The 27,989-nt window shown below is 39.4% G+C and overlaps 1 protein-coding gene across 1 annotated transcript in view; it reads left to right on the forward strand.

Moving 5' to 3' along the window:
- Caap1 (caspase activity and apoptosis inhibitor 1) overlaps positions 1–22,895 on the forward strand; it is a 160,266-nt gene extending 137,371 nt beyond the window's left edge. The window contains exon 6 of the mRNA XM_023723510.1: positions 22,101–22,895. Within this exon, the coding sequence (XP_023579278.1) occupies positions 22,101–22,261 (161 nt within the window). The 3' untranslated portion in view covers positions 22,262–22,895. The remainder of the gene's footprint in view (positions 1–22,100) is intronic.
- Positions 22,896–27,989: the final 5,094 nt, after the last annotated feature.

Below are 27,989 nucleotides of genomic sequence, written 5' to 3' on the forward strand. Positions count from 1 at the left end.
GATTCATTTTATTAAATCATGATGATTAAGAGTAGGGAGGTTTGTTTGTTTGTTATTTCTGAGATGTGAAAGATCTTAGTTTGAACCACATTCCAAGTTAGGAGCACTATTTCTTTACAATGTGGTCTTTGTCAAATTATTAAACATTATGAGCTCTGATTTCTTTATCTCTAAGCTGAAAATAAGGATATTGACATCAGAGTGTCTTTAAAGAAGAGAGTTTCCCAAGTCCTACACTTGTGAAAGTCTCAAAACACCTAATTACCATGTCACTACCAGTAATATACATCAAAAATAAGAATAGATGTGTGAAGCATTACATTTCACTATGAAGCATAAAACACTAAGTTATCATTAGCTGGTGTTTGGCATCCCTCTGAAGAACTTGCTGCTTCCTTTAAGAATCCAGCTGGGTGTGGTGGCACATGCTTGTAATTCCAGCACTGGGGAGACTGAGGGAGATGAGGTAGGAGAATCGCCATGAGTTCGAGGCCAGCCCGGGTTACATAGTGAGTTCAGGGCCCACCTGAGTGACATAGTGAGACCCTTTCTCAAAGAGACACATGAGAAAGAGAGAGAGAGAGAGAGAGAGAGAGAGAGAGAGAGAGAGACAGACAGACAGACAGACACAGAGTGACAGAGTAACCGAAGTGTAGATGATAGCATATAATTCTATAAGAATTGTTAAGAAATAAGTAAAGCATTTATCCCTTACTTATAAATGTTAGAAATATTCTTTGGAGGGAATATCTACAGTTGTGGTTGAGCCACATTGGTTGAGTATCCACACAGTTTTAGAGTTCAGTGATTAGATATGCAGGAATCACATAGTGTAAAGACATCAAAGTACACATAATAAAGAGCTCTATGGAGCATTGTTTCTCATGCTAAGATAACTAAATCCCAGCTGCAGTTCTACATGGCTTACAAACCTTATCAGGAGTTCACACTTGTTATCCTCTCTTCATCCTCTGCTTGCTCGAATGCCACCAGCTTTTTCCAGACCTCAGGAAGTGCTGCTTTAACTACCAGTGCTGTGGTTTTTTCTATTAGTTTTTTTTTTTTTTTTTTTTTAACATGATCAGTGTACTCAGGGACTACAATGAAGCTCCCTCCAAGCACTTGGATATGAGATTATGAGAAGAGAGTCCAGCTTCACTACTGCATGCCTCTAGCAACTTTTCTCAGGTAGTCCAGTAATGAGCTGGCACTGCAGAGAGAGCCTAAAGTTCTACTGGTGGGCATCAGTGCAGATATGCAAGCTTCCCTGAAGACTGCCACTGAGAACAGGTTTTTTTTCTACCTCACTGTCAGAGCAACCGTGTCAGGGGATCTGTCATCTTTCAGCAATAGATGTATACAGTAGAGGTTCAGTGGTCTCCAGTGGCAGCAGTTGAAGTAGAATGTCCGCAGTGTAAGCCAGGCTTTGGGAAGTGATCAGAGGACTCTACGTCTTGTTTCTTGAGCCCAAATTTTGAGACATGTTTTCCTTGTATGTTTTTGTTATATTTGACCTTATGTTTTGCAGCACAAAATAATTATTGCTCTGTTTAACCTAAAAACAAATTCATAACTGTTTCACGTAGAGATACCTAAATTTCTAAATTTAACTCCAAAACCTGCAAGTTATTTCCGTAACCCACAATTTAAAAAATTTAACATCTTTACCATTTTTAAGCAGACAGTTCAGCAGCATTAAGTATATTCATATTGTGGTCCAGCTCTCATCAATAGCCACATCCAAACTCCAAACTTGATCTGGCATTGTACGATTATTACCAAGAATTACATTTTGATTTATATAGTGACTCCATTTGCCATTCTGTCACCTTCTTAGTATCATTGGTATTTCTGTGGCAGAGTATCACAGTTGAGGTAACTTTAAAAAGAAAAACATGTTTATCATAATTCAAGAAGCTGGGAAATCTGACATGAAGGTGTCAGCTTCTAATAAGGGTTCTTTCTGTGTCCTCACGTAGACTGGGAACAGGAGAGACCTCAAGGAAGGGGAGATGATCTCTTCACAGTTGTGATGAGAATTAAGTTTTTAATCACATGAATTTTAAGAAGAAACATTCAAACCTAGCAGCCACTCTCCCAATTTATCTGTAGGCCCCAGGTAAGACCTTTCTGGTAGTGTACTTGTGTGGTTTTAGTGTCCTTTTCTATTCCTTTCGGGAAATCTAGGCATCATTCCTCTTTCCTCTGCTGGCCCTTGGTAAAACAATATACACAGATTAGAAACAGTCCCCATGGTGTGCTCCTGAAGCATTTTTTCCTGAAAGGACTGAAGTTATTGCAGGGCGGCAGGTGAGCGGGCAGGGGAAGTGGTGGGGGGCAGCAAAAACTAGGAGAAGATTAGAATTGTGCAGAAAACCTGAGTGTTCATTGTTTTTAATTTTTTCCATAGAAGTCATAGATACTTTGAGGGCAAGAAAAGTTGTTTGTATAGTTTTGTTCAACTATCTCTTGGGAACTGTACATGACACGCATTCCATCAGTTGTGGCTACATTCATAGAGATTTGACCTGTCAGCATCAAGATGTACTTGGGATTCTAGTCCATAAACATTTAAATTCAGTCACTGTACACCTGTTGTAGATCTGACTTGTGTTTTTTCGTGTTTAGTGATGGGACCATTTTTTAACAAAGTGTGCTGTCATGTGAACTGGCTGAATACAGTGCCCTGAAAGTCATTAATAAATTATAGGTGGATTTATGGGCTCTGCTCAAGGCTGTGGTAGATTGGCTGAGTTGAAAAGAAATGGGATATATTCATCTGAAAGGTCTAGTGGGTCTTAGGTATTAAGGAAAAGAAATTCATGAGTGGAAGCTACTTATTTTTTAAACCACTTTATAGACTGCCTGCTTTACATGGAAAACAATCACTAGCACTGGACAATCCCATCACATTAAAGTGATATGTTTTCTGTCCAATTGGTTGCTTAGGATAGCATCCTCAATGTATCATAATTTACCTTCTAGAAAATCACAGTGAGAGAACTCTCAAAGTAAGCCAATCACTTAAAACAGGAAAACATCAATGCAACCCAAGCGGGGGGGGGGGGGGGCTTGTTTTATATTTAGCACCTGTAATCTAAGAGCTGATATTTCATAGCTTTGTTTTTGGCTAATTTTTTCCAGTGTGGCTCCTGTGCCTGTTAGGAAGAGGAGATCACTGTGGATGAATAAAATGTCAGACCTTTAACTGAGCTCTGTCACTGATAGGTGCAGGCTCTAGTGTGAATTGCTAAGATCATTGTGGTGGTCATTTAACATGGCCGATGCCCTTAAAACAAAGGCCTATGCTCCCAGGACCACCTCCCACTTCTTTTCCAACTTAGCCCAGGACATAATTTACTTTCAATCTTCCTGCCACCTCAGGGAAGAGCCCCAATCAGGTTCTCAGATATATCTAAACATGCCCTTCAAACCCCTCCCCTGGCAAAAGGTCTTGAAAGCCTCAGCCTTCTTTTGTCCAGTTTAGAGAATTCCTTGACTTCCCCAAATTCTCTCTGTGTCCTCAAAGAAAATAAAGTGCCTTTCCGTTTTTCCTTCTGCCTATTTCTCTGCTGTGCCTTCACCTGAGAAACACCTATCAGTCACTTTTAGGGATATTGTTGTATCCATTTTCTTGGGATCTTTCACATTTCTTTATAAATAAACCTCTTGTAAACTCTGGTTATGAGCAAAGATGAATGAGAATTATGTTCTAAACTGAAGAGCAGAATTTTCTGAGATTTGGGGGAAATATTAGGAAAAAGTGGTGGTGTTTGAAAATTATTACTAAATAAATGAAAAATTGTAATGGGAAGATTAGAAACTCTCAAGTTAGGTATTTTGGATATGTATTTTGGAAGAGAAAGTTTTGGGGGCTCAATTCTTAATTGAATGAGGATAACATGCACTGTACTTCTTCCCTTGACGTGGAATTTCTCTTTCATGTCTCTCTTTGGTGTGGTTGATTCCTAACATGCATGTGAGCTTCACAGTGCTTGTGTGTTCCTTTTATGCTGTACAGACCAGGATTAGAACCAGTTAAACCATTTGGCCAATGACTAATGTTTCTGATGCAAAACAAACATCATTTTATCCAAAAGAAAACAATTTTCTTTTCTTTTCTTTTTCTTTTTTTTTTTTTTTTTTTCAGAACTGGGGATTAAAAAAAAAAAAAACAATTTTCTTTTCTTAGTTTTTGTTATGGTTTGTGTATAGGTGTCCCCCCAAAGCTCCAGGCAGTCATGGAGCAAACGTCTAGAGTTTGTCCTTTTTTTTTTTACAAGAATATTCTTGCAATGTAATTTATAATACAACAATAAGGCAACCATCCAAATCTTCCAGAGCCGAAATGGAATGGGACACAGCATGACTAGAATGCCAAGGAGCCAGTAGAAGTCCTGTCAGGCAGTGTTTCAGCACACAGGAAAATGCTAAAACTTCATCATAAAGTTAGAAATGTGGGCAAAAACATTAGAAAACAGTACAAATATTATAAATTTAACTGTGTGGAAAAGAAATAACTATATAGAAATACACTGGAATGAAATGTACTACTGTATTAACCCTGAGTAACTTTAGATAGTAGGATTTTGTTTTCATTTACAAGTCAAACATTTTAGTGAAAATAAAAGTAAAAAATAAAACAATTATTTAACAACTTGTACTGATTAAATAGCCACTCAACATTTGATTTTTAAACTAATTACTAAGGTATTATATACCTTATGATTCAATATGATTTTTGTCTTTACGAATTTTGAAGCTACTGGTTCAAGCTGGCAAAGAAGCTACTGAGCATGGCACATGTGTGCTATGAATGCCTACCAAACCTCCAATTTCAGGCAGCATCCTATCCCTTTTTTTTTTTTTTTCCTTAACTCCTGATCCACTGGGATTGGCAGTCTGAGTGCAACACCTGCCCTGGGGTAGGGGATTTGCATTCCAATGTAAGGAGGAAAGCGAAGCTAGCTGCTTGAGCTGCTGCTGCTCCACACTTTGCTCTCTTGTTCTTTGCTGCTGCCACCATGAGAGGGTCCCCTCTGCCATGTACCGATCTGCCTTGATGCCAGCTGAGTATGCACTGAAACCAACAGTAACTGTGAGCTAAAAAACCTTTCCTTCCCTAATTTGAGTGTTGGGTATTTGTCCCAGCACTGAGAGAAGAGTAACTGAGGCAGTCTTCTCTTCTGAAAGATCACTGAGGTGGCTGGAACTTATACATTTCTTTTGCTCTGGAAGAGTAGCAGATAGGCAGCACAAAGGGTAAAGAAGAATACTAAAGAAGAAAAGAGAATGAGTCAGCTCCCATCTGTAGGCAAAATTAATATTGCTTGCTGCTTCAAGAAGCTTGCATGATATTTCCACTTATTTGGAGGCCCACATTTTAATTAGTTTTCTGTTACCATAACAGAGATAATCAAGAGATAATCAAGCTGTATATAGAGAAGATTTCTTTTGGCTCACAGCTTTTTTTTAAAAATAATTTTATTGAGAAACAAATAGCAATGAGACAGTTTCAAAACTGATTAGTAGGACAGTTTCAATACTTAATATCTTACATATTGTTGTCTTAGTGGTTGGCTCACAGCTTTGAAGGGTTCAGTCCAAGATTGGCTGATCCAGTTGCTTTGGGCCTGTGGCAAGGCAGCACCTCATGATGGGAGCCTGTAGGGAAGCAGTCACTCCCATCACAAACTAGAGCAGAGCAAATGAGGAAGGGTCTGGATCCCACAATCCCACCCACTGCCGTGATCTAATGACCTCTCACTAGGCCCCATTGCTCAAAGATTCCACTACCTTCCCATAGCATCACCTCAGGGTCAAGCCTTCTTCATATGAGCCTTTGCAGGACATCTAGGGTCCAAGCTATACTGTATTCTGAGGAGTTTTTATGAAGATTTGGTGTGAAGTTAAAGGCCAACAAAACAACAATCTATAATGCCTGACCTGCAATTGTTTTTCTGTCCTATGCAATCCGGTTTCAAAATGAATCTGAACATTTATCAGGCAATTTGTTAACACTGGAAGTAGTCTCATAGTGTACACCATTGCTGTCGATGGTCTCCTGGTAATCTATCACACAGATATGCTTCTTTATACAAGTGCTAGAAAAGTTATTTTCAAAGAGAATAGAGGCACCTAGCCCCTCTGCTAGAATACCTTTCCTTACTTGTCTGTTTACAGAATTTTTAGTTCTTTCAAACAAAGCCCAAGTGTCCTTGGCCTCTCATTTTAATGTAGAGTTGTTCATCACTGGATCTTTCTTATTTAGTTTTTAGCTTATTAAGTCTTTACTGTATTACAGTACTCTTCACAGTTGAAGAATTAGCTGTTGATTTACTCTAAGTTAGAAACTATACTAAGTGCTTCAATGCGAAATCCTCAAAACCAGCCTATTATCTCCATTTTAAAGATGTGGAAATAAAGTATTAAAAATAGTTAACATCAGGGCCAGCCAGATAGCTCAGTGAATTAAAGTGCCTGTTTAGGCAGATGCAGGGACCAGGGTTCAATCCAGTGTGCTGTGTGGTCCCCACACCTGGGATGCACTGAGATGGTTGTAATTCCAGTGCTTGGGAAGCTGAAAACAGGAGGATCAATTTGAGTCTTATGTAAGTAGTGAGATCCTGTGGACCCTGTACTAAATGCGTTAAAAAAATAGTTAACATCTGAGATAGAATAAAAAATTCAAAATAAGTTATTAAAAGAAATTAGTAATATGTGTTTATGTTTTGACCTAAATTACCTTTAAGGCAGAGGCAGACCTTATTTGTCTGCTTGGTCCTAATACTAATAGAGAGCTTCAGCAGGTGCTTAATAAATCTTGGTGAGAGTTGTGAGTGACTGACCAGTTGATCCGAATCTCCTTAGGAATTTACAGTAGAACAAAAGTGATTCATGCTAGGTAGAAAATGAAGCTTTATATGTTTTATAAAGTGTTTTCTAATTGTAAAAGTCATAGAAGTCTATTGAAGAAAATTAGAAGAATGTATGTAATACGTACTGTACTAAAGTAACAGATGACTTTTCCCAGTCTGTTCTGTACCAATTTTTATTCTGAATGTCTGAGTCCTTGCATAGCATGAGCACATCCTCTCTCTGACCATGTAATCAGATTACTCTGGAGCAGCCAGCCTCTTGACCCTGGACATGTGAAGAATAGGAGTGTGGCATAAAGGAAGAATTGTGAGACACACAGCGGCAGTGGACTTCTGTGAGAAAGGGTTCAGGGATCTCATCTCAATTCCAGTCCATTTCTCTTTCCTGCTTTATGGATGAGAATGACCTTGGAGGAAGGAGAAGTGCACTCTGCACAGACGCAACAGCCTTGGCTACAGCCCAGCCCCACCACCAGGGCACAGAGGAGAGCCCTCTGATGTCTCTAGAATGATTTAGCTTTATTGCTTATTGTCTTTCTCTCCAAATTGCCTTCAGGATGAATGTCCCAGCCAGAACCCATACAGAGGACACCAGCTTCCCAAGTATCTCACAAGATGTGGATGCTCTTTCTTTTTATGAAACATTCTTCAAATTGACCATTGATGAAGGCTGTATTTTGTAATTTACAAAGAAGAAATTACACCACATTAGGATTTCTGCTCTCTGGCTTAGGCAGTGAATGAGATGAGGGCTATAGGCTGGGATGGTTTCTTACTGGGCCCAATACTCTATTTATTTTAATTTTCATTAATTTATCTATATTACTGCCTGACAGACATCAAACTGTTAAATATAAGCAATTCCCAGTTGCTTGACACAAATAGAAATGTTTAATGAATAATAATAAAAAAGAAACCTATGAACAAAACTAATATGCAAAATTGTGAGGGCATGTTTATCAACCTTTTCCATTTCATGGGGCTTGATAAACTTCTCTCCATCCATCCACTCATTCCTTCCTTTCTTTCTCCCCTTCTTCCTCCCCCATCTTTTCTCCGTTTTTCTCTGAAAAGACAAAGCAAGTATATTTAAATGGAATAAAATAGAGTAATGTAATATAGGTAACACAACTAATGAAGTGCATAGATGAGAAAATTTCACCTGAAAGATTCAAAGAAGGTACAAAAGAAAAATGAAGTTTTACCTTCCTGTAGCATTAGCAGTGAAGTAGGCTGGCTGCTGATGGGAAGGCAGATTTAGTGTATGCATCCAGCTACATCTACCTGAGCTCTTCTTGGCCTCATTGGCGTGCTAGTCAGAGAGTCACCTTAGGAATAAGAAAGATGACTCTGCCTCATTAACAGCATTTGGAAACTCTGGTTGAATAGGGTCACCAGGAGGAGCCAGAGCAGAATCTTAAAGCCTCTATCAGAATGGATGTGTCTTCCAACAATTTTCTTCCTAATATATGTTTCACATATAATGGCTACTTGTGCTTCTTTTGATAAGTTATGGCCATTTGCCCATTTTTGGTTGGGTTATTTATTTTGAAAGTTTTTGTATTTTCCAGATATTATTTATCCCCTGTCAGAAGTACAGCTGTAAAGACTTTTTTTTTCCTTCTGCATTCTGTAAGTTGTCTCTCGACTATCTTGATCTAGTCTTTCTTTTAGAATCAGAAGAAAAAGCTATCCTGAAGGACTAAAATATAAGATGTATTAGTTTTCAGTTGTCACTAGTAACAAATCCTCACAATTTGCATTAGTGACTCGAAATAACACAGCTTTATGCTCTCCTACTTCGAGAGGTCAGAGGTCTGAAGTGAATCCTATAAGGCTGAAATCAAGGTGTGATCAAGTCTGGTTCTCTCTGAAGGGCTGAAAGAGTCATTCTGCTTCTTTGCCATCTTCCTCTGACTGCCTGTCTTCAAGGGCTTGCAGCTTCTTTCTTCCTCTACAGAGCATGTCTCTGCCATTTGGGTTGGTCATCCCACCATCTTCTTTCCTGCTGAGGATCCACATAATTGTATCTGCCACTCCCACATAGCTACTCTAAACTCCCAATTTCAAGATCCAAGTTACAGAACATCAGCAGAGTCCACTTACTATATAAGATCATTCACAGAGATTTTGGAGGAGGAGGTGACGGCATTCAAACTTCTACATGGTTTTTATGTACAAGGTGAAGCATTAAACAAAAACTTGGCAAGCAAAGACAGTAAGTAATGTTCGTGGTAGTGAGAAATCACAAAGCAGGTATTATACGTGGCAGTCATTCAGCACTCACAGACTGCACCGGAAGGCGACACAAAGCATTCGAGTCGGTAGGCATGCAGGAGCCAGCGTAGCCTATAAAAGCCAGAATCACGCTACCCAACCACAAAAGGCATCAGGTCTTTTCTCTTGAAATCTACAAAAGGCCAGAAATTCAGTATAAATTTATTATTATTTATTTGAAATGTCAATTCTTATTGTTAAAAGACACTGGAAAGAAATCAAGGCTGGGACTGTGCCGGGATTCAAAAGCAGCTTATTTTCTCCCACTTAGTAATAACACGCGCCAAGAATAGTTTCTTAAAAGGAAAAAAGAAAGTTAAATTTTTTATTTTTTTGTTACAAAAATGCCACAGGTTATTAAAGTAACATCAGGAATGGATATAATCAGATCTCATCTAGTATTAATGAGGTTCTGCCTTAATGTGATCATTACAGGTGTGTGCCTTACACCTAGAAGCTGGCGTCTAACATAATAACACCCTGGAATAATGAGCTGCCAGCATGATATTTTTCTTTTGTGAAGGGTTTTACCTATAGGGTTGCTTTTTCTTTTTCTTGTAAGAGAAACAATAATAAACTGTAGCATTTTAGACAGAGACAGGTGTACGTTTTATTTGTAATAAAATAGTTATTGTTTAACAACTTTACAATTAAGATTTGCTACAGAGTCAACACGAAAGTATTGTGAAAATCATATTATTACTATTTGTAATGATTATCTCAGAGTTGGAAAAAAATCATTACTTCTATTGTGTGTGTATGTGTGTTTGAGAGAGGAGAGACAGAGACAGAGAGAATTCCAAGATGCAATTATATTTTAATTCACTAAGAAGTTAAAAATATTTTTCTCATCTGCAAGTTGTTTAGCTTTGTTCCCTTTTCTTCTCTGAGACATAGCTTCAGAAAAGACACAAAAGAATACTGGAAGAAGCCACATCCTGAGTAGTTCAACTTCCAACAGCACCCTTTACAGCACGTTACTACAAATACTTGTGTGGAGGCTAGCTCACGAAATCCTATTTAATCCTTCAAGCAGATGAATTCTACAGGATACATTTACCTGGAGGCCAGACTGGAAAGATCTGGTGCGGCATGACAGCGCAGAAATGAGGTACTGACTATAACAAAATCAGACTGAAAAATCGTAATCGGCCAGTTATTCGAGTCACCCTTCAGATCCTGCTGCCTGCTCTACTGCTAGGCTCCACCTCCACATGATGCACACTCTGCAGGTGACTTGCTCAGCTGGCCTGGGTTGTGGCAGTCCTGTGAGCTCTCCAGATCATTGGGCTGGCTCTCCTGGACCGCTCATGCTGACGGCTTCCAGGGACTGTCCTGTTCCCCTGCACCATGCTCTCCTGGTTGTCCTGCAATTCTTCCTCCCTACTGATGGATGAGATGCTGGCTCGAATTTCACCCGCTCACTGGGTGGCTCCACGTGGATGTTTCAGCAGCATCTCACTCTGCACAAGTCCAGTCTTACTCCTTGGGTTTTGTGATCTATCCAAACTGTCCCCATCTGTCCCTATAGGCCTTCCTGTTTAAAGATGTTTCTCTGCCTCCATTAGTCTGGAAAGACTGCTTTCCTTTAAAAACCCAATATTCTGTGCCTTCTTGTTTCACTGTAGTGAAACCCCTTCATCATTTTTATTTTTCCTAGCATTTTCTGGACAATTACAGTAACTTCAGTAAGTTATTATCATTATTTTTTGAGACAGTGATCCTCCTGCCTCAGCCTCCCAAGTATTGAGATCACAGGTATGTACCACCATGCCCAGCTCTGTGGTAACTTCTTAGTTGTTCTTTTTGTCTCCAAACCATATTTCATTCTACTGCTAGAGCTAACTTCTTACAACACTAGTGAAATCATGATGCAAATGAGAGTACTATTTCACATAGTAGTTGCTTAACAAATATAACTTTGTTATTTCCTTAGCTTCAGGACTTTATCTGTAAAATTTAAAAGTTTAGACTAGATAGCTCTAGTATATAGTTTTGGTCTGATATTTTATATGTCTCCAAGAAATAAAAGACATGGTTGTCATTTGACTTCTGTCTGCAAATTTTGCCACTGATGAACCTGGGCCTAGGTCTAGACAGTGATCCTAGGATGGAAGACTCATTCTTCAGTCTAAAAGCCTTTCTTCCCTATGACATTAACTTTGCCCCTATCATGGTATCTCAAGCTCTGAAATCAGTGATGCTCAGCATACAAAACAGCTTCTAGTGACAATAGGAAATGGGGCTATTTTCTATGATCATCCCATATTTAATTTCACTGTTTAAATTATCATATTTCTTTCTCTAAAAAAGAGATTGAAATAGCTTCAAAGGTCATTTTTCATTGGCTAGTTTGGGTCCTTGCTTTAATTATAATGGAAATTAAATCTAAGGCACAAATTTGCAGGGGAAAAAAAAAGGATTTAATTGGAAAGTAAGCGAAAACAGTAAGGGACTTTACCTTGGAGAGCTCACAAAGGTCAGGCTGGCTCCTTAACTCAGGAAAGTAAAATAGAGCAGGGTGAGGACTCCAGCCTGAGAATCTAGAGGGAGCACCGCTCTTATGCCGAAGCTCAGACTGGCCCAGCAGCAAGGGCTGGGGCACAGCGTGATGGGGCCATGCGGGGCTGAGGTCTGGTGTTGCACCTCTGGAGGAATTCTTAGGACTTGAGGGACAGTTCAGTGCTCATGAGGTGGCTGGTCCTGCTCAGGAATATGAGCTCGTGGTGAGGTCTCAGAGGCTCTGTTTCTTCTTCCGTGACCCAGGTGACTGCAGGTTCAGACAGCGGATGGAGACTTCCAGGCACTGCTTCAAGGCGTGGGTGGGCGGGTCTAGACCTAGCCATGGTGAAAGCTGGGAAGCGGATATCTACCAATCTTGAAAATTACTTTAGTTGCTCTTGTTGTCTGTCCTCAGTCTGGAAGGAGGATAAGACAGGCTACGTAAATTTGTTCTGCCAACTTTTAGACAGATACCCCCTAAATGACTAGCATGCCTACATACAGAACTGAGAACTTGACCCAGAGCTTTATAAAATGAAGATCAGGCTTTGTTTTGCTTCTAGTACCTACTAGCCATCTGAGGCCCAAGGGAAGAGGCATGGATTTTAGGAAAAAGTACTTTTTAGTCCCTGACTGCTTTGGATGAAAACACAAATTGTGCTTTTAATAATAACAAACAAGTTAAGGCCCTGGAGTTCATTTGTTCCCTCTCCCTAGAATGGTCTCTGTGTCATATTTAGTTTCCAAAAGGTCTATGTCTCCTTGAAACCTTATTCATGTGGCAAATGAAGGGTTTAAAGAGATTCATCGTGTACTTTTGGGTGCATATGCATTATAGTTTCTTTTTCTTTTTTCTTTCTGGTTATTTGAGACAGGGTCACCCTATGTGGTTTAGGCTGGCCTTGAACACTCAGTGATCCTTCTGCCTCCTGCCATTTTTCTTTGAGGTAACCATGAAGAGGAATTTTTTAGGTTTCAGACGTAGGTAGGGTAATTGCTGGAGGCCCGGCTGCTGGCCCTGGAAGACCCTCTCTACATCACCCAGGACAGACCTCTCAGGGGCTGCTGACAGTGAGGAAATGAGTGCAGCAGGCCTTTTTCTGAGAGCCAGAGAAGGGCACAGAGAGGTGACTTCAGCTTCAGAACTCCCTTCTGGCTTTGCAGAACTTCTGTCCTTTCAAATGTTTCTACCCAGTTTTCTTTTTCCTCTCCCCTGTCACTCTGGGTGTTCTCAGCTGCCTCTGGCTCCCTTCCCATTTTCACTCATAGGTTTTCCTCCTAATAATTTTCCCACGTCTGGGTGACTGCTTCTCAGGTAGCTTGAACTACTGTACAGCCTGTACTTAATGTCACCATGAACTTACCTTTACTCATGGAAAGTTGGTTTGGTGTTAGCATTGCTACACTTCAAATGTGTCCTCTCTAAAATCAGATTTGTCAGCCAGTTAACAGCCAATAAGGTAGTATTAAGAGGTAGGGACATTAGGAGGCAAGTAGGACACAAGGACCCCTCACTTGTGAATGGGATTAGGCACCTGTAAGATGGAACTGCACGGAGTGTTTAGCTCGCTTGCCATTGTGCCCTCTGCCTGGTGAGGCTGCAGTGTCAAGGCACCATCTTGGAAAGAGAGACAAGACTCTCACTGGACAACAAAATTGTTACCTTCATCTTCGACTTGCCAGAGTCCAGAACAGTGAGAATTAAATTTTTGATCTTTTTAAATTACAGCAGAAATGGGCGTCATTTATTGTGACAGTTAAGCTTGTGTGTCAGCTGGATTGCCTTGGCAGCAGCTGATGGGGTCAGGGGCATGCCCTTCTGAGTGCACCTGGATGGATGAAGGAAGTGTGCCTGTGGGGACCATATCCGGCTGCTGCCCCTTCCTCTCTGGTGCTGCTATCATGAAATGAACAGGTTGGCTCCATCATGCTTTGCTGCCACGAGCTTCTCTGGAGCCCATCACCCATGGCTGAGTCCTTGGAAGCTGTGAGCCAAATTAAACCTCTTCAACTTTGCAAGTATTGGGTATTTTGTATCAGCAATGGAAAAGCTAACAGTTCATACATCTGCAAATCTGCAGATTCTATTTTCCATAGCAAAGGCATCTATCCATTCACCATATCTTTAAAATTTCCCCTTAAATTATAAAAAAGAGCATAGTATTTGTAGAAAAAAATATATAAAGAAAATTAAATTATCCATAATTCCAATTCCCACATAACTATTTTGGATGACTATCATTTTCTGATCTTTCTACAAAAAAAATTGTTTTACAGCAACAATAGAAGTAGAGAAGTTAGTAAATATTTTTAAGGGGGTAGATTAGTAAATATTTTAAACTTTATTCACCAGAAAGACTCTCTTGCACGTTTTTAGCTATGCTTTGGTAGGTTGAAAGCAGCCATAGCCGACATGTAAAGGAGAAGCTGTGTTCCAATTAAAATGCAGGTGCTAGCCAGAGTTTGGCCAAGTTGCCATAGTTTATTAATCCAACGTTTAATAAAACAGAAAAATCTTGTTAAAGGACCTAATCTGGGGCTAAAGGAGAATGTTCAGATCCTGTTTAAAATTACCCAGTGCTTCTTGTACTTTGCAAAGTGGCAGCTGCAGTGCAAGGTCCTAGCTGTATGCTTGGGATAGCAACTTGCTCACTTCTGCTGGAGGATCACGGGCCACAAGGGATGCACCCTGGAATGTGTGAGAATTCATGTTTGCGTGGAACTTTTTCCAGAAGAACTAAAGTGAGAAATCAGTCAGCCAACAGCTATGCTGTGGTCTTTTGCTATTGTCAGGCATGTGTTAAGGAGGCTGTAAACCCTTTCTAATGTGATTTTTTCCATTTAATTTTGTGGCTGCATAAACTTTCATACCAAATAATGAGTTGGGGCTGTAGCCCAAATGTTATGGACTCTTTGTGTATCTAGAGAGCCTGTGCAGTGCAGCTCAGCATTCTAATGGCCTGCTTAGCTGCGCGCCTGCTGGGCAGAGCAAGCTTGTTTTGGCTTGAAGAGGGATTCTGTAGAAATCAAGGGGAACCCACCAGAGAGCTCTTTGGTCCTCGCTGCCCCCCTTCCCTCTCTATGGAAGCATTTTTCCCTAAGACTTGACAGCTGCTCCTCTTGGGTCAGAGTGAATTTGTCCCTCAGGTAGAATTCTGACTGTGTCTGTCTTGATTTTAGTGTTGAAAAAAAAATTCTTACCTAGGAGTCCTGTTTTCAAAATCCATGCTTGCACTTCTGTTTGTCTACAGAAATGAACATTGACTACCTATTCTCTGGCCCATCTGCTGTGATGGCACTGTGCCCGGTTCCTGAAAGAGCGAGTGCTACAGAGAACTGGAGTTGCAGTGTTGGGAGCAGTAACTGTGAGGAAGGGAGCAGGCAAGGAGTGGGCCTAAGGAGGAGATAGGCAGAAAGTCAATTTTTTTTGCACTGTTCTGAGTCTCAGGCCCTTGGCCCTATAGTCAGCATGCCCTGCCTTACTCCCCTGGAAGTCAAGTCCTTGAGATGAGCTGGGCATGGGAAGTACATTTGTGCCTGGGGTAATGGGTGTTGGCATCTGGCTCCAATGTTCTCCCCCAGCCATAAATATCAAGGAGCCAACACTCAAGGTAAAACAAGTGTAGAAGGAAGAGTAGATTATAAAATGATAATGCACAGTGCCACCTGCAGTAAATACATCTTGGTATTTCTGGCAATGGGTAGTGGGACTATAGGCAATTGTTATTTTGTCTGCTTTTATATTTTTCCACAGTGGATGTATGTATGATGACAACAACAACAAAAGCCAAAAGAATTTTCCACAGAGTATTAGGTATTAGAAAAGACTTTAATGAAGGCCTTTTCCTCTGACCAAGGGAGAATTTCTAAGCCTTCTGTAAAATGTCAATCAGTTGGTGCTGGTGAAGTTCAATTCATGATTTTAGGATAATAAAGAAAGTGCCTGGAAGTAGAGGAGATGGTTTAGGGGCTGGAATAGAAGTGTGTACAATGTCAGCTCCAAAGGTGCTAGGCTGGACGGGAGTAGGAGGGGCTCAGGGCTTTGGAGGAGACTCAGAGGGGAGTCCTATTGCTTTCCTGTCTCCATCCCAGCCTTCCCCAGAAGGATTGACTGCTCCTTCACTGACTCAACTGGAATCTTTTGTAGGCTGCTTATGAATAATTTTGTACTGTAGGTGGGATTCGTAGATATGTACCAGCTCCTTTCTATGGAGAGTCCATGAATCTGGGAGGGAAGGAATCAACTCCTCAGCTGTAGAAGAGAACCTGGTTGATGGTACATGCTCAAAATAAATCTCTCCATCCCCCTAGCCAGAAATTTTTATCTTGTCACTGCTTAGTTTATCATTTTTGTTTGTGGTAATCTATAGATAATAGAAAATTAACATGTTAATCATCTTTAAGTGTACTGTTCAGTAGCATTAAATACATTCACATTGTTGTGCAGCCGTCTTCACCATCTATCATGTGGTTTTTCATATTCTCAAACTGGTATGCCATACCAATGGACAATGAGTTCATTCTTCCTTCTCTCAGCCTCTGGCAACAACTGTTTTACTTTGTCTCTGTGAATTTGCTTATCCTTAGTGTTTCATATAAATGGGATCCTTGTCTTTTGTGACTGGGTTATTTCCCTCAGATCAGTGTTACCAAGATTCATATGAGTTGTAGTGTTTCTCCTGATTCCCCTTGATCACCTGCTGTCATGTCCCTAGCCCCATGCTAGGTACAGTGGGCTGGTTAGGCATAAGATGAAGCTCTACCTATAAAACATATGGGAGGATGTGTCAGTTTCCTTCCTTTTCAAGACTTACCAGTATTTCATTGTATGTTTTAACCACATTTTGTTCATCCATTTGTCAGTCAAGGCTTGGGTTGTTGTCACTTTTTTACTATTATGGACAAGGCTACAGATGAATATCAGTGTACAGATATTTGCCTGAGTCCTGCTATCAGTTCTTTTGGGTATATAACAGAAATAAAATTGGTCACAAAACTACTTTGTAAATATGGATGTAGGTTGGCATGAGATGAAAGTAAGAGAGAAAGAAGTCATAAGTCTAAGAGTTGATAGCTCAGGTATAGTTGGAGAACTAAGTGCCAAGGATTTATCTAAAGCATCAGAACTTTGCTGGAGCTGGTGAGATAGCTCAGTGGACTAAGTGCCTGCTAAAGCAAGTGCAGGGACTGGGTTTAATCTCTGGTGCCACATTCCGTGCCCACCCTGTCCCTGAGCCACTGACCCAGCCAGGTGGTGAATGCCTGTAATTCCAGCTCTGGGAAGGCTGAAAAGAGGATCACTATGAGTCCAAGTTGTGCAGTGAGACCTTGTACCAAATATATTAAAACAACAACAACAATAACAACAAAACCAGAGCCTTGCTGAGGGCTGGGCCCAGAACCTGTATTCCCAAATTGACCCTGATGACCAGCTAGGCCTGGAAAACACAAACCTCCATGATTTTCTAGTCCTTTTCCCACATTACAATTACATAAAACTGTGTTATCCCTCCTAGCAAAAAGGTTTCATGAACTCTGTGAATAGTTTCCACGTAGATGGGAAATAAGTTCAAGAGTGGCTTACTATCTAATTCTTACAGGTGGAGTCTAGGTAGTAAATCATATTATATTTATATAAACTAAAGGATTATTTTTGCTCATGAATGAAGCAAAATCTCTGAAGCAACTCTTTAGGCATCTTGGTATGTTATTGTCATTACATTGAACCTTTATTCTTGATTTTGTCAGTATTGAATACAGATCTATACTAATACGTTTTTTGTTTGGTTTGGTTTTGTTTTTTGCAGCACCGGGGATTGAACTCAGGACCTTGTGCTTCCCAGACAAGCACTTATTCTACTGAGCTATCTCCCCGGTCCTCTATAATAATACTAACAACCATTCATCATACCAAAAAGTGTTCATGGCACTTTCATGGAAATGTTGCATCTAATCATCATGCCAAAGTGGGACTAAACCCATGAAACACAACTCTTATTTCAATTTTGAAACTAAGTTTCTGAAGCTGACCTCAAGTTTGCAATGCTCCTGCCTCAGCTTCCTGAGTAGTTCAGATTATAGGCAGGCACTCTATGGATACATGCCCCAAACCTTTTAAGGCATGTAATCAACTTTATTTTACAGTGAAGGACACTAAGGTCTTACACATTCTGCCTGAAGTGACATGGTAACATATATGTCTCTGTCTGTATGCAATAAAGTTCCAGAAATTTAGGGTCTTGAAGGGAGTTCAGTCTGAGAGTGGCTACATGACTGAAGACAGCAATGTGTAATACTAGGGCCATGCTTGGACTACCTGTCATTCTGGTCTTCTAAATACATACTGCTTCTAATGTCATATTAATTATTGCTATACTGTATGTCAAGTAAATGTTTGTTTAAAAAGGTAATAAATGAAAACAAGAGATGAGAAAAATAATGTCACAGGACTGCCCTGCTACAATGCTGTATATGGTTAGATTTCTAAATTTCTGTGTAAAGATATATAATTGTTTATTCCCATTTTTAAAAATATCTTTTATTTTTTGTTTTTTTCTTCACATTCCATAGGGATTTAAAGTTTAACATATCAATACTTGATGGAAAATACCTGTTCCATGTTATGTGTAAGATATTTGATATTCAGATGTATAGTGAGGTTAAGCTCAACTGCCTATGTTGTAGGGTAATAATATCATTAAGCTTCTCTTCTGGAGAGTTAACAACTTAAGTTTGCACACCAAAAATTAGAGAAAAAGAAGGGCTGCAAGGACAGCCAACATTTTGGCCCTAGCCATTCAAGGTCAGTGAGGACTCAGGACATAAGCGAACCTGTACTATTACATCCTGTAACTCAGTGGTGTCCCAAATTTTCTGATCAAGGAGATTCTGGGGCCACAGAGGAACACGATCGATGATGTAGTGTGTGCCTAAGGTGAGTCACATGGAGAGAAAACATTCTCTCAGGCTTTTACAGAGAGCAAATTGGTCAAGCAATGGCTGTGACTCATCCACATGGCTGACACTGACAAAGGATCAGTAAACTGCAGTACAGGGTAACAGGATAAATCCTGAGGGGATTTGACTGACCTTGTCAGATACAGAAGTTACATTTCTTGTTATATAGTTCTTGCTTTATCTTGGTCTTAACCATCCATCAGAAAAGTATAAAAATAAGGTATAAAAAGTAAAACCATATTAATTTGCTGAGCTGTAAAGGGCTCAAGTCAACAACTTCTGACATTGCCAGTCCTATGGATAACCCACTACTATTATGGACTACTGGACTATATTGGAATATTTTGCTGAATTCATGCACCTACAATATTTAAATAGTAATGGAATACCCATCTCTGACAAAACTAAGCAAAAGAAGGGGATATAGATGAAGGACCATTTTGTATCTGTATATACAAAATAGGATAGATATACAGCTACTTTCTCTTAATTCAATGAGAAGAAAGATTTGTACTAATAGTATTTGGACAGGATATCATGTCTGCATCTTGTACTATGAATAACTACTATGAAGACAACAATATGCAATGTACTGATTTTTTAACTGTTGTACAAACCTGTTTTGAAACTGTCTTGTTGCTATTTGTTTCTCAATAAAATTAATAAAAGAAAAAGAGAGTGGCTGCATGAGCATCACAGTTCATGTCCCCTGGCTCCCATTCTTCTGCACACAGAGCTGCATTCTGTTAAAATTCTTTTGTTTCCTCCTAGCTAGACTATGAGTTTCTTATGGGTGAGCTTCACCTGACTCATTGTCCTACTATGTCCAGGATGGATCTAAGTACACCATAGGGGGTGAGTGAGTGAGTGGGACAGGCTGCACCAATGAAAGAAAGAAACATCTGCCACACAGAATGACACCCCAGTATAATTTGTATCTATACATGTAGAGGAGAAGAGTTGTTCCTATTTGCCATATTTATAGTAGGAAAAGGTATATGAGATTTAGAATTAAAAAAAAATAGATTTTAATCCAGTGTTTGTTATTTTGAGTCTATAGACAAATTTTTAGATTCTTAGCCCCACTTTTCTTATGAAAATGAAATTAATAACTACTTCAAAAGGTCATTTAGAAATAGGAAGTAAAAGCCCCATGGATAGAGCCTGACATGTGTTAGGTACAGTAGATATCAGGCTTTCTTTGGCCACCCTCCTGGGAGGGCATACTCCACCCTTGAGAAAGATGTTTCTCCAGCAGGAAGGGTTGTATTGCACTAGCAACTGAAGCTACTGGAGGTCAGACTTAGGGTCAAGCTTTTGGCCTAGAAAGGGCATGCATTTATAGCAACTCAAGAAGAGTCTAATTGTTCACCCATGTTGAAAGCTGCATTATTCCTAATAGCCAAGAGATGAAAGGAACCCAAATGTCCATGGATAAATACAGAAACAAAGTGTGGTATACACATATGATGGAATGCCATGTTGCCATGAAAAGGATGGAAATTTTGATACATGCTATAACATGGGTGGACTTTGGGAATAACATGCTAAGTGAAGTAAACCAATCACATAAAGACAAATACCATGTAATTCCTGTAGTATGAGGAACCTCATAGAAACACAAAGAGAATGGAGGTTGCAGTTTTTCAAGATCAGAAAGTTCTGGGAATTTATCAATATGAATATACCTAATGCCACAGAATTATAAGTTAGAGATGCATAGTAGCAAGTTTTATGTTATATGTATTTTACCACAATTAAAAATAAAAAGTAGAATCAAAGAGTTATGATTTTTGTTTTATTATAGCTGAATATTAAGCCACACAGGCCAACCTAGAATCTAAAGCCATTTCTTTAGGGACAGAACTCTATGTATGCTGCAACAGGTGGGAAATAGCTTCATAATTTTCATATCAGCAGACTTTCTTCACTAATGTCTTCTTAATTATGATGTAAACTTAGCATTGGGCCATAATTATTATCAGTCAAGCAGACCTCAAAATGTATCTCTGATAACACCTCTGACATTTAATTATGTAACTGGCAAGTGTTATTAAGAGATACATGACTACAGTAAAGTGTAATTATACCTTATTTTTTGTTTTTTGATCTCATATTGATTGTGATAATAGTTCTGTAGTTTTTATAGATTATTTGGAAATGGTCAGATTAAATTGATAGTGTATAAAATAAATGTATTTTAACTGATAGTTTGAAAGCATGTTACAGAGTGGCCACAAGAAAAGGAAAACTGGATGGTAAACCTCGATGGCATCCAACAAAAATTCATAATAAGTAAATTTCCTGCTTTCAAGATCTTTTTTGTTACTTAAAAACTAATTTGATAATTCATGTCATAAAAATTAATTCCCACTGTTTTAGAATGAAGAAAAATAACTACCAAACAATTTCTATTGTTGTAAAAGTAACAAATATATTTTCCCAATACTTGTGTGAATTCATAATGTATTAGCACAGGGTTAGGTAACGTGCAATGAGTCTTCTGTTAAACAAAGAATCTTTTTAGAGCAATGTAGTTGATTTCTTATCTTTGTAAGAGACCTGAGTTCAATCCCCGGTTCCAGAAAAAAAAAAAAAAAAGAATTAAAGGTCAGATAGAAGTCAGTTTATCTGGTAGTATTGGCTATGGATTCTAAGTACCTCGAGGGCAAAGCTCTGTCCCTTTTGTGTCTCCAAATCCTTTAAATTCCTAAAGATTGGCCCCTCACTGGATGGCTATTTAATGAATATTCATTGTATGTTCAGTTAGAGTGCTTGGGAGAAATTAAAGAAACTTCTCCTGGTGCACTTTCTCTCTGAAATGGGGATAGGACAACACACTTTGCAGGAATAAGCTGAATGTCAGCTGAGGGAAGCCTGCTGGATGAGCGGCGGTGGGCTGTGGAGGAAAATGGTGCCAAGTCCCCGGGTACAGAGCAGCGCGAAGCTCTGGCAGTAGGTCAGGTGCGATGACAGCTGCATAAAATAAATACCTGATTTTGAATTTATGCAACTAACTGAAGGTGGATAGACGGATTAATTCAGACAGTTTTTACTCCATATCCTGGTTTGTAATAAAAATGTAATGTTAGCTGGAATTTTGAGCACTATCTGATATGTAACACAGATGAGAAAGCTTATTGTCCAAAGCCACAAAAAATGAAAGAAATCATTGTCTAAAATCACAGCACTTCAGTGCAGCCATCATTACCTCTTAGTCTTTGTAAACACAATTTTCATTTTTCATCTGAGATTAAATGAGAAAATATTAAAAACCTATTTTGATAACATAGCCCTGTCATTGACAGACTAGCAATCGCCCTGATGGTTCCTTGTTTAATAACAGTGCACTACTTCTATCTAGTTTAAGGGACCAAGGGAAGAGCCTCTTGACCTCTTTTTAAATATGATTTTTCTTATCAAATACAAACAGCTTTGATTGGAGTATTTTGCGTACACTAAATTTGTATTTTGTTTCTTTCCCAGAAATGAGTGATCCTGTGCAGAATGACGGCAGGTGTGCAGTACGCCTGCGCAGACCCGGGTGGAGGCTGCAGGTGCTGGCCGGAAGAGCGCAAGAAAGGTCACAAAGCGGAAACCTCGCTGTGTGGCCTCTCAAGGCCTCACCTCTAAATTGGAGCAATTAGTATCTTCAGTGGGAGTAGAAGAAAAAATATGTGTGAAGCATACAGTTAGTTGGTGCTTAAGAAATAGCAGCTAATTTCCCTCAGTAAGGAACTGAGATGCGAATTGTAACATCACTGAAAAGAGAATCCAACCCATTAATCCATAAAGAAGAGAAAAATAGAAGTCAAACCAGAAAGGCCAAACTGTTTACCTCCTAGAATCTATAGCTTCACTGAGTGATTGTATTTCCGCGGCTGACTCATAAATGGGTCTGGGGGAAAGACTGTGGGCCTGGATTCGGTTGAATCTTGTATGGGTTGTGTGACCTTGATGCAGCAGCACTTAAATGTAAAGAGACTGAATCAGCCCCTCAGATTCCTTCCAGAACTCTGAAAATGGAGACCTGGGAATATGGATAGTGAGACCATTGAATACAAAGAAACAAAGCTTGAATACTAACCTCGGAGGCTGTCTCTGTAAGAGCATATAAGAATCTGCCTCTTGGCAGTTAGTGAGGAAAACAGGATGTTCATGTATGAGGTAACTAGTGTGACAAATGTTCCTTCCACTCCCCCTCCCTTCTCCTCAGCTCCACTCTATGCTGAGGACGCTGTCAGGCTATTTGGTCACTAATAGTAGGCCTTCCAGCGCATTGGCTTATAATACTGATTTTCTGCATTTGTAAGGCCTTGCCTGCCTACAGAGAGCTCCCTTTTAGTCTGTGTGAGGCTTCTTCCTCCTACTTCATCTGTTCCACAATTCCTCCCACTGAGCTACTCCTGGATTAGACAAGCAAAATCGGGCATTATCTCTTGACAGAAACCTTTAGCAGTGTGGACTGTAGTAGTAGGCCTAGCCAGGTGTGGTGGTGCAGGCCTGGAGTCTCTGCACTCAGCAAGCTGTGGAGGGAGGATGGCAGACTGAAGGGCAGCATGGACTACACAGTGAAAGTTTGTCTCTGAAACCAAAGTGAAGTAGCCAGATTTAGATTTGACCTCTCATTTCTAATTCTGTTGCAGTCTCTCTAAGATTCCGTTTCCTGTATGGTGGGACTACATTCACAGCATTATTTCAGGGCTTAGATGATATTTGTGACATACTTTGCATAATACATGGCACAAAATAAATGCTTAATAAACTGAGATTAAAGTGGTATTTCAGATGGAACACGTAGTTTTCTTTTAGATGAAGAAAGTGAGGCTTAGGGAGTTAGGAAACTCCTCTATGCAGTTACACCAAAGAGAAAACAGACCCATGGTCTCCTAGTACCCAAGAGCAGGACTCTATTTCTGAATCTAGTAGCTTAGAGTCACTGCAATATAGTCACCATATTTATTATACTAATATTTATTTATTATATATATTATTAAACTATATTTCTTAAACTAATCATATATTTGAGAAGCTTTTATACCTATAATTTAGTGTTTGGTATTATAAATGATAAATAAAAAATAAAACTGCTTTAGATGGCATTTAAGAGTTTAACCAGGGAGGAGGTAGTACAAATAAAAGGCCATTATACTATTTTCCTCTTACAAAATCTGGCTATTTCCCCCTGGTGTTGATGGGATAAAATTGCATTTTGTACAAGTGTGTCACCTCTAAATTTGAGTCAGATTATTACAGACAACTGAGATATAGGCAGTGAGTCCACGGAGGAGGCAGTGCAGAAGAAGAGATGCTTTGCAACTGTGGGGGAGACAGGTATTTCCTCTGGGCCAGACCTCAAGACAAAAGATGAAACAATTGCACTCACATGTCACCCTAAGGATGGACATCAGGGATTGACAGTCTAAATAAATTGTAAAAATCAGGAAGAGTCACTAATCCAGCCCTCTACAGGAAAAGCCCCTGTTTTGTATTCATGCCTGTTTGCTTCCCATTTGATCTGGATTTAATCAGTTTTACCTGAGCAATTATGTTTGGTTGACCATAGTTTTGTCCCACCTCTAGATCAGCTAGTGATTTCCCATATTTCCCACCTTGGATTCACCTCAGCCTCATGGTTTTGCTCTATAAAATCCCTAGAAAGGCAGGTTCCTTGGCAAGCCCCTCAGGTCTCCTTCTGTTCCTTTCTTGGACAGAAGCTTTCCTTTCCTCAGGAAATATATTCTGCTTTTAGCCTCCATTGTTCCTAAAATTCATTCTTCAATTTTTGAGAAGACGAACTCATCTCATATATCTAGCAGATTGGGTGTTTCTTTCCCATATATCAAAACGTTGGTAGCAGTTAAATATGCACCTCTGCAAACCAAACATTCATGCACATTATCTGGGCCGGAGAAGTGACATTGCAGTCCAGAGATGATACCAAATGGACAGCAGAATGACTTGGCCATTTAATAGGAAGTAATCTATTTCTGAGAAACCATCACAGGCAATTTGGAACAATTGAACTTCATCTTTAACTTTTTACTATGATTTGTGTGATTAGGCCACTGAAGGAAGTGGTTTTCAACAGCATGATTAAAACACTTGGAGGAAATAATTTCTGTTTTCAAGCACCTGGCATACTTTTTCTACTGAGTGTTTGTCCTTTCTCATTAAAAGAAGAGTTAGGAAATGGAAAAATGTTGACTTTATACATAGTCTTAGATCAAAATAAAAGATCAAAACACAGTCAGTGTCAAGGTCAGGGTGCTGGCCTTAGCCAGCCTGTGCAAGGTCATTTTTGACTAATGACTGCAGCTGGGGGTGAACTAGTTCAGTGTTTCCAGATTTGAGAATGTTACCCACTTACCAGGAATTTATTTCTTCCCCCCAGTGCTAGAAAAAATTTAATTTTGCAAAGAAAGAACTTACTTTAAAACATAGCATATGCCTACTGACTACTTGGAAACAATGTTATTTTAAAAAGACATTTTAGTGCCAGAAAAGTAGGAAGGGCTCAACTTTATAGTAAGGACAATTTTACCCAACAAAAGTCAATAATGGCATAAACCTTTCATTTTCTTGCTTTGCCAGGAGTCAAAGTTGGGTCAGATTTAGTTTATATTGCCATAATCTGCTCAAATCCAATTCAGACTAATATATGCCAAAAAATATTCTATTCTGTTTTTTTTTTTGTCATTGTACTTCAAATTATATCCAGAGGCTCCAAAATATTCTTCAAAATCAATGAAATTTATGGGCAATACATACTGCATCTTATAATAGGCAACACTGTACACATATTATAGGGGAAAATTATGAGAACTGAAGCTTAATTTAGAGAGATTTGCAAAACTAAAGATTCCTAGTCATTGTTTTGAACTCAGCCTTCCATGCTACATCTTCAATCCTCTTTTGTTTTTTAAAGTTTGAGACAGGATCTTGTTAAAAAATTGCCCAGGCTAGGCTCAAACTGTTAATCATCTTGTCTCAGCCAACTGAATAGCTGGGATTGCAGGTGAAAATTTGCCATTTTCTTTAGAGAAACAGGATCTTATGCTACTGACTGACAATATTTTACATCTCAACAAAAAGAAAAAAAGAATGTTGTTTCTAGAGTGAGTAGGCTGTGGGTGACCTATCGCAGTTCACTGAACAGTGATTAACATTAAAATGTATGAAAACTGACTCCTAATTAAAGTCCAATAATGTCAGACTTTGAACCTATTCATTGCCTTTGGAAATAATCATAGATGCCTACTACTTATCATGAAAAAGTCATTATGGCAAATGACCAACTCCTCCACCTTCTCCTTTCCATCACTTGCAAAAGTGATTCTCCATTGCAAAGATTTGCAAATGGTGCATGTTGTAGAGTCAAATGTCTCCTAGTAGCTGTAATTGTTATGCAAATTTCCTTGATTACAAGAAGAATAAAATTTATAGAGCTCTTGTCATAGGTGAATTTGCAAGCTATGAGAAGGTAGATGTATGGATCTGAGGGGTCATGCAGAAGTCACAATGGCAGTGATAAAGGGGAGGGATGCCCTCATCCTTCCTCTTCTTCTTTTGCTTTGCTGAGAGAGTGGGTATGAAACAGAGAGGTAATCAGAAAAAAGTCACAAAACCCAAGTGCATGCCTGCAGTCTCATATCTAGGAGACTGAGGTAGGAGACCTTTAAGCCAAGTTTGAGATCAGCCTGGGGAACATAGTAAGACTGAATTTGGAAATCAAAAAAGGCAAACCCAAAAGAGGTCAAAGGATGGACATATTTAGGAACTAGATGTTAGCTGCAGATTGAAATATTAAAGTCAAATTCATTAAAGGAAAGAGAGAATCCATGTAACAAACTTCTACAGAGAAAAAAGAAGAGTAAGAACTGACATTCATTTGGTAAAGTTCAGAGACTCTTGTAAGAATGCTGTACATTTTCTCCTTGATTATTTGATAGTCTGAGGAAGTAGTTGCATTAATTTACAGGTGAGAAGTTTGAGGTTAAGAAAATCAGTGTATGAGTGACAAGTTCTTAAAACTAAACTGCAATTCTAAATTCATCTCATTTGAAAATTCATGGCCTTTGCCACCTTCCAAGTTGCCTCTCAGTTATTCAAAAATCATCTTGGAAATGAACTCCCAGGAAATGCAATTTCAGAGCTGTGGCTTCAACTTATTTCCCTGGACTTCAGTGCCAAAGAGACAGTGTGGCTACAGTGTGCGTCTATTGAATGAACAGCTGCTGACTTGCCTGTGCCTCATGGGCCCAGACTGCAGCATGCTGGGTTGTGTGGCTGGGACAGGGCTCAAGTGAGGTCTGTACTGTGCTTCAGAAAGATCACTCTCTGTTCCCTTCTGGTAAAGGCTCAGAGGGGATTGCTTTTCAGCAGTGCGGACCCAGGGTCTTTGCATTGAGCTATATCCTCGTTCTTTCTTAATTTTTCATTTTGAGACAAGGTCTCAAGATAAGTTGCCCTCCCCATGAACACTTAATCCTCCTGCCTCAACCTTCAAGAGTGCTGGGGTTAGAGGTATGTCCTACCAGTCTGATTTGGAGGATTTAGCATTTACTTGTTCTAAGCAAATACTGAAACACAGTGAGCAATTGAATCAGATTTCTCCGTTAGGAAATCACGAAGTTGATGATGACATTTCAGGAGTTCAAGTTATTTCCTTAAAGATTTATGAACACAAAAAAAGGGATTATGAGCACCAGTATATGTATTAACCATCCTCTATGTCCTGCATCTCCTGTTCCTGGTAGCCACTATTCTACTTTTTACTTGAGATCATCTTATTTTGCTTCCATATATGAAAACATGCAGTACTTGTCTTTCTGTATCTAGTCTATTAACATCATGCCCCCTATTCCATCCATGTTGTGACAAATGACAGGATTTCATTCTTTTTTGGGCTGAACACTATTCCACTGTACATACAGACCACATTTATTCATCCATGCATTCATTAATGGGCACTGAGGATTATTCCAAATTTTGATTATGCTGAACAATAACTACAGTAAGTGTGAAGTGCAGAGTTTTTGACACACTGATTTCCTTTCCTTGGCATAAATATGATTGCAAAAGCAATGCCGACTCCATCAGAGGATGGGGATGCACACACACATGCATACCTACTCACTCGTGAGCCACAATTCACATGCGGCTTCTCCTCTGTGAACCTCGACAGAGATTTTGCTCCTTATTTCTTCTGGCTCGCACCATAAGGATTGTTTCTTTCATGAATGACACACTTTACCTAAAATAAATGTTCTCTTGTGAAGATTATGTAGATTTCAACTAGTTTGCTTTTTGCTGTTTTCCTGCATCTTCCCTTTTCCCACTTAGTGGTCATTTCATTTCTCTCTGTGGAGATAA

The sequence above is a fragment of the Octodon degus genome, unplaced genomic scaffold, assembly GCF_000260255.1.
Source record: "Octodon degus isolate 3935 unplaced genomic scaffold, OctDeg1.0 scaffold00099, whole genome shotgun sequence".
In the NCBI taxonomy this organism is placed as follows: domain Eukaryota; kingdom Metazoa; phylum Chordata; class Mammalia; order Rodentia; family Octodontidae; genus Octodon; species Octodon degus.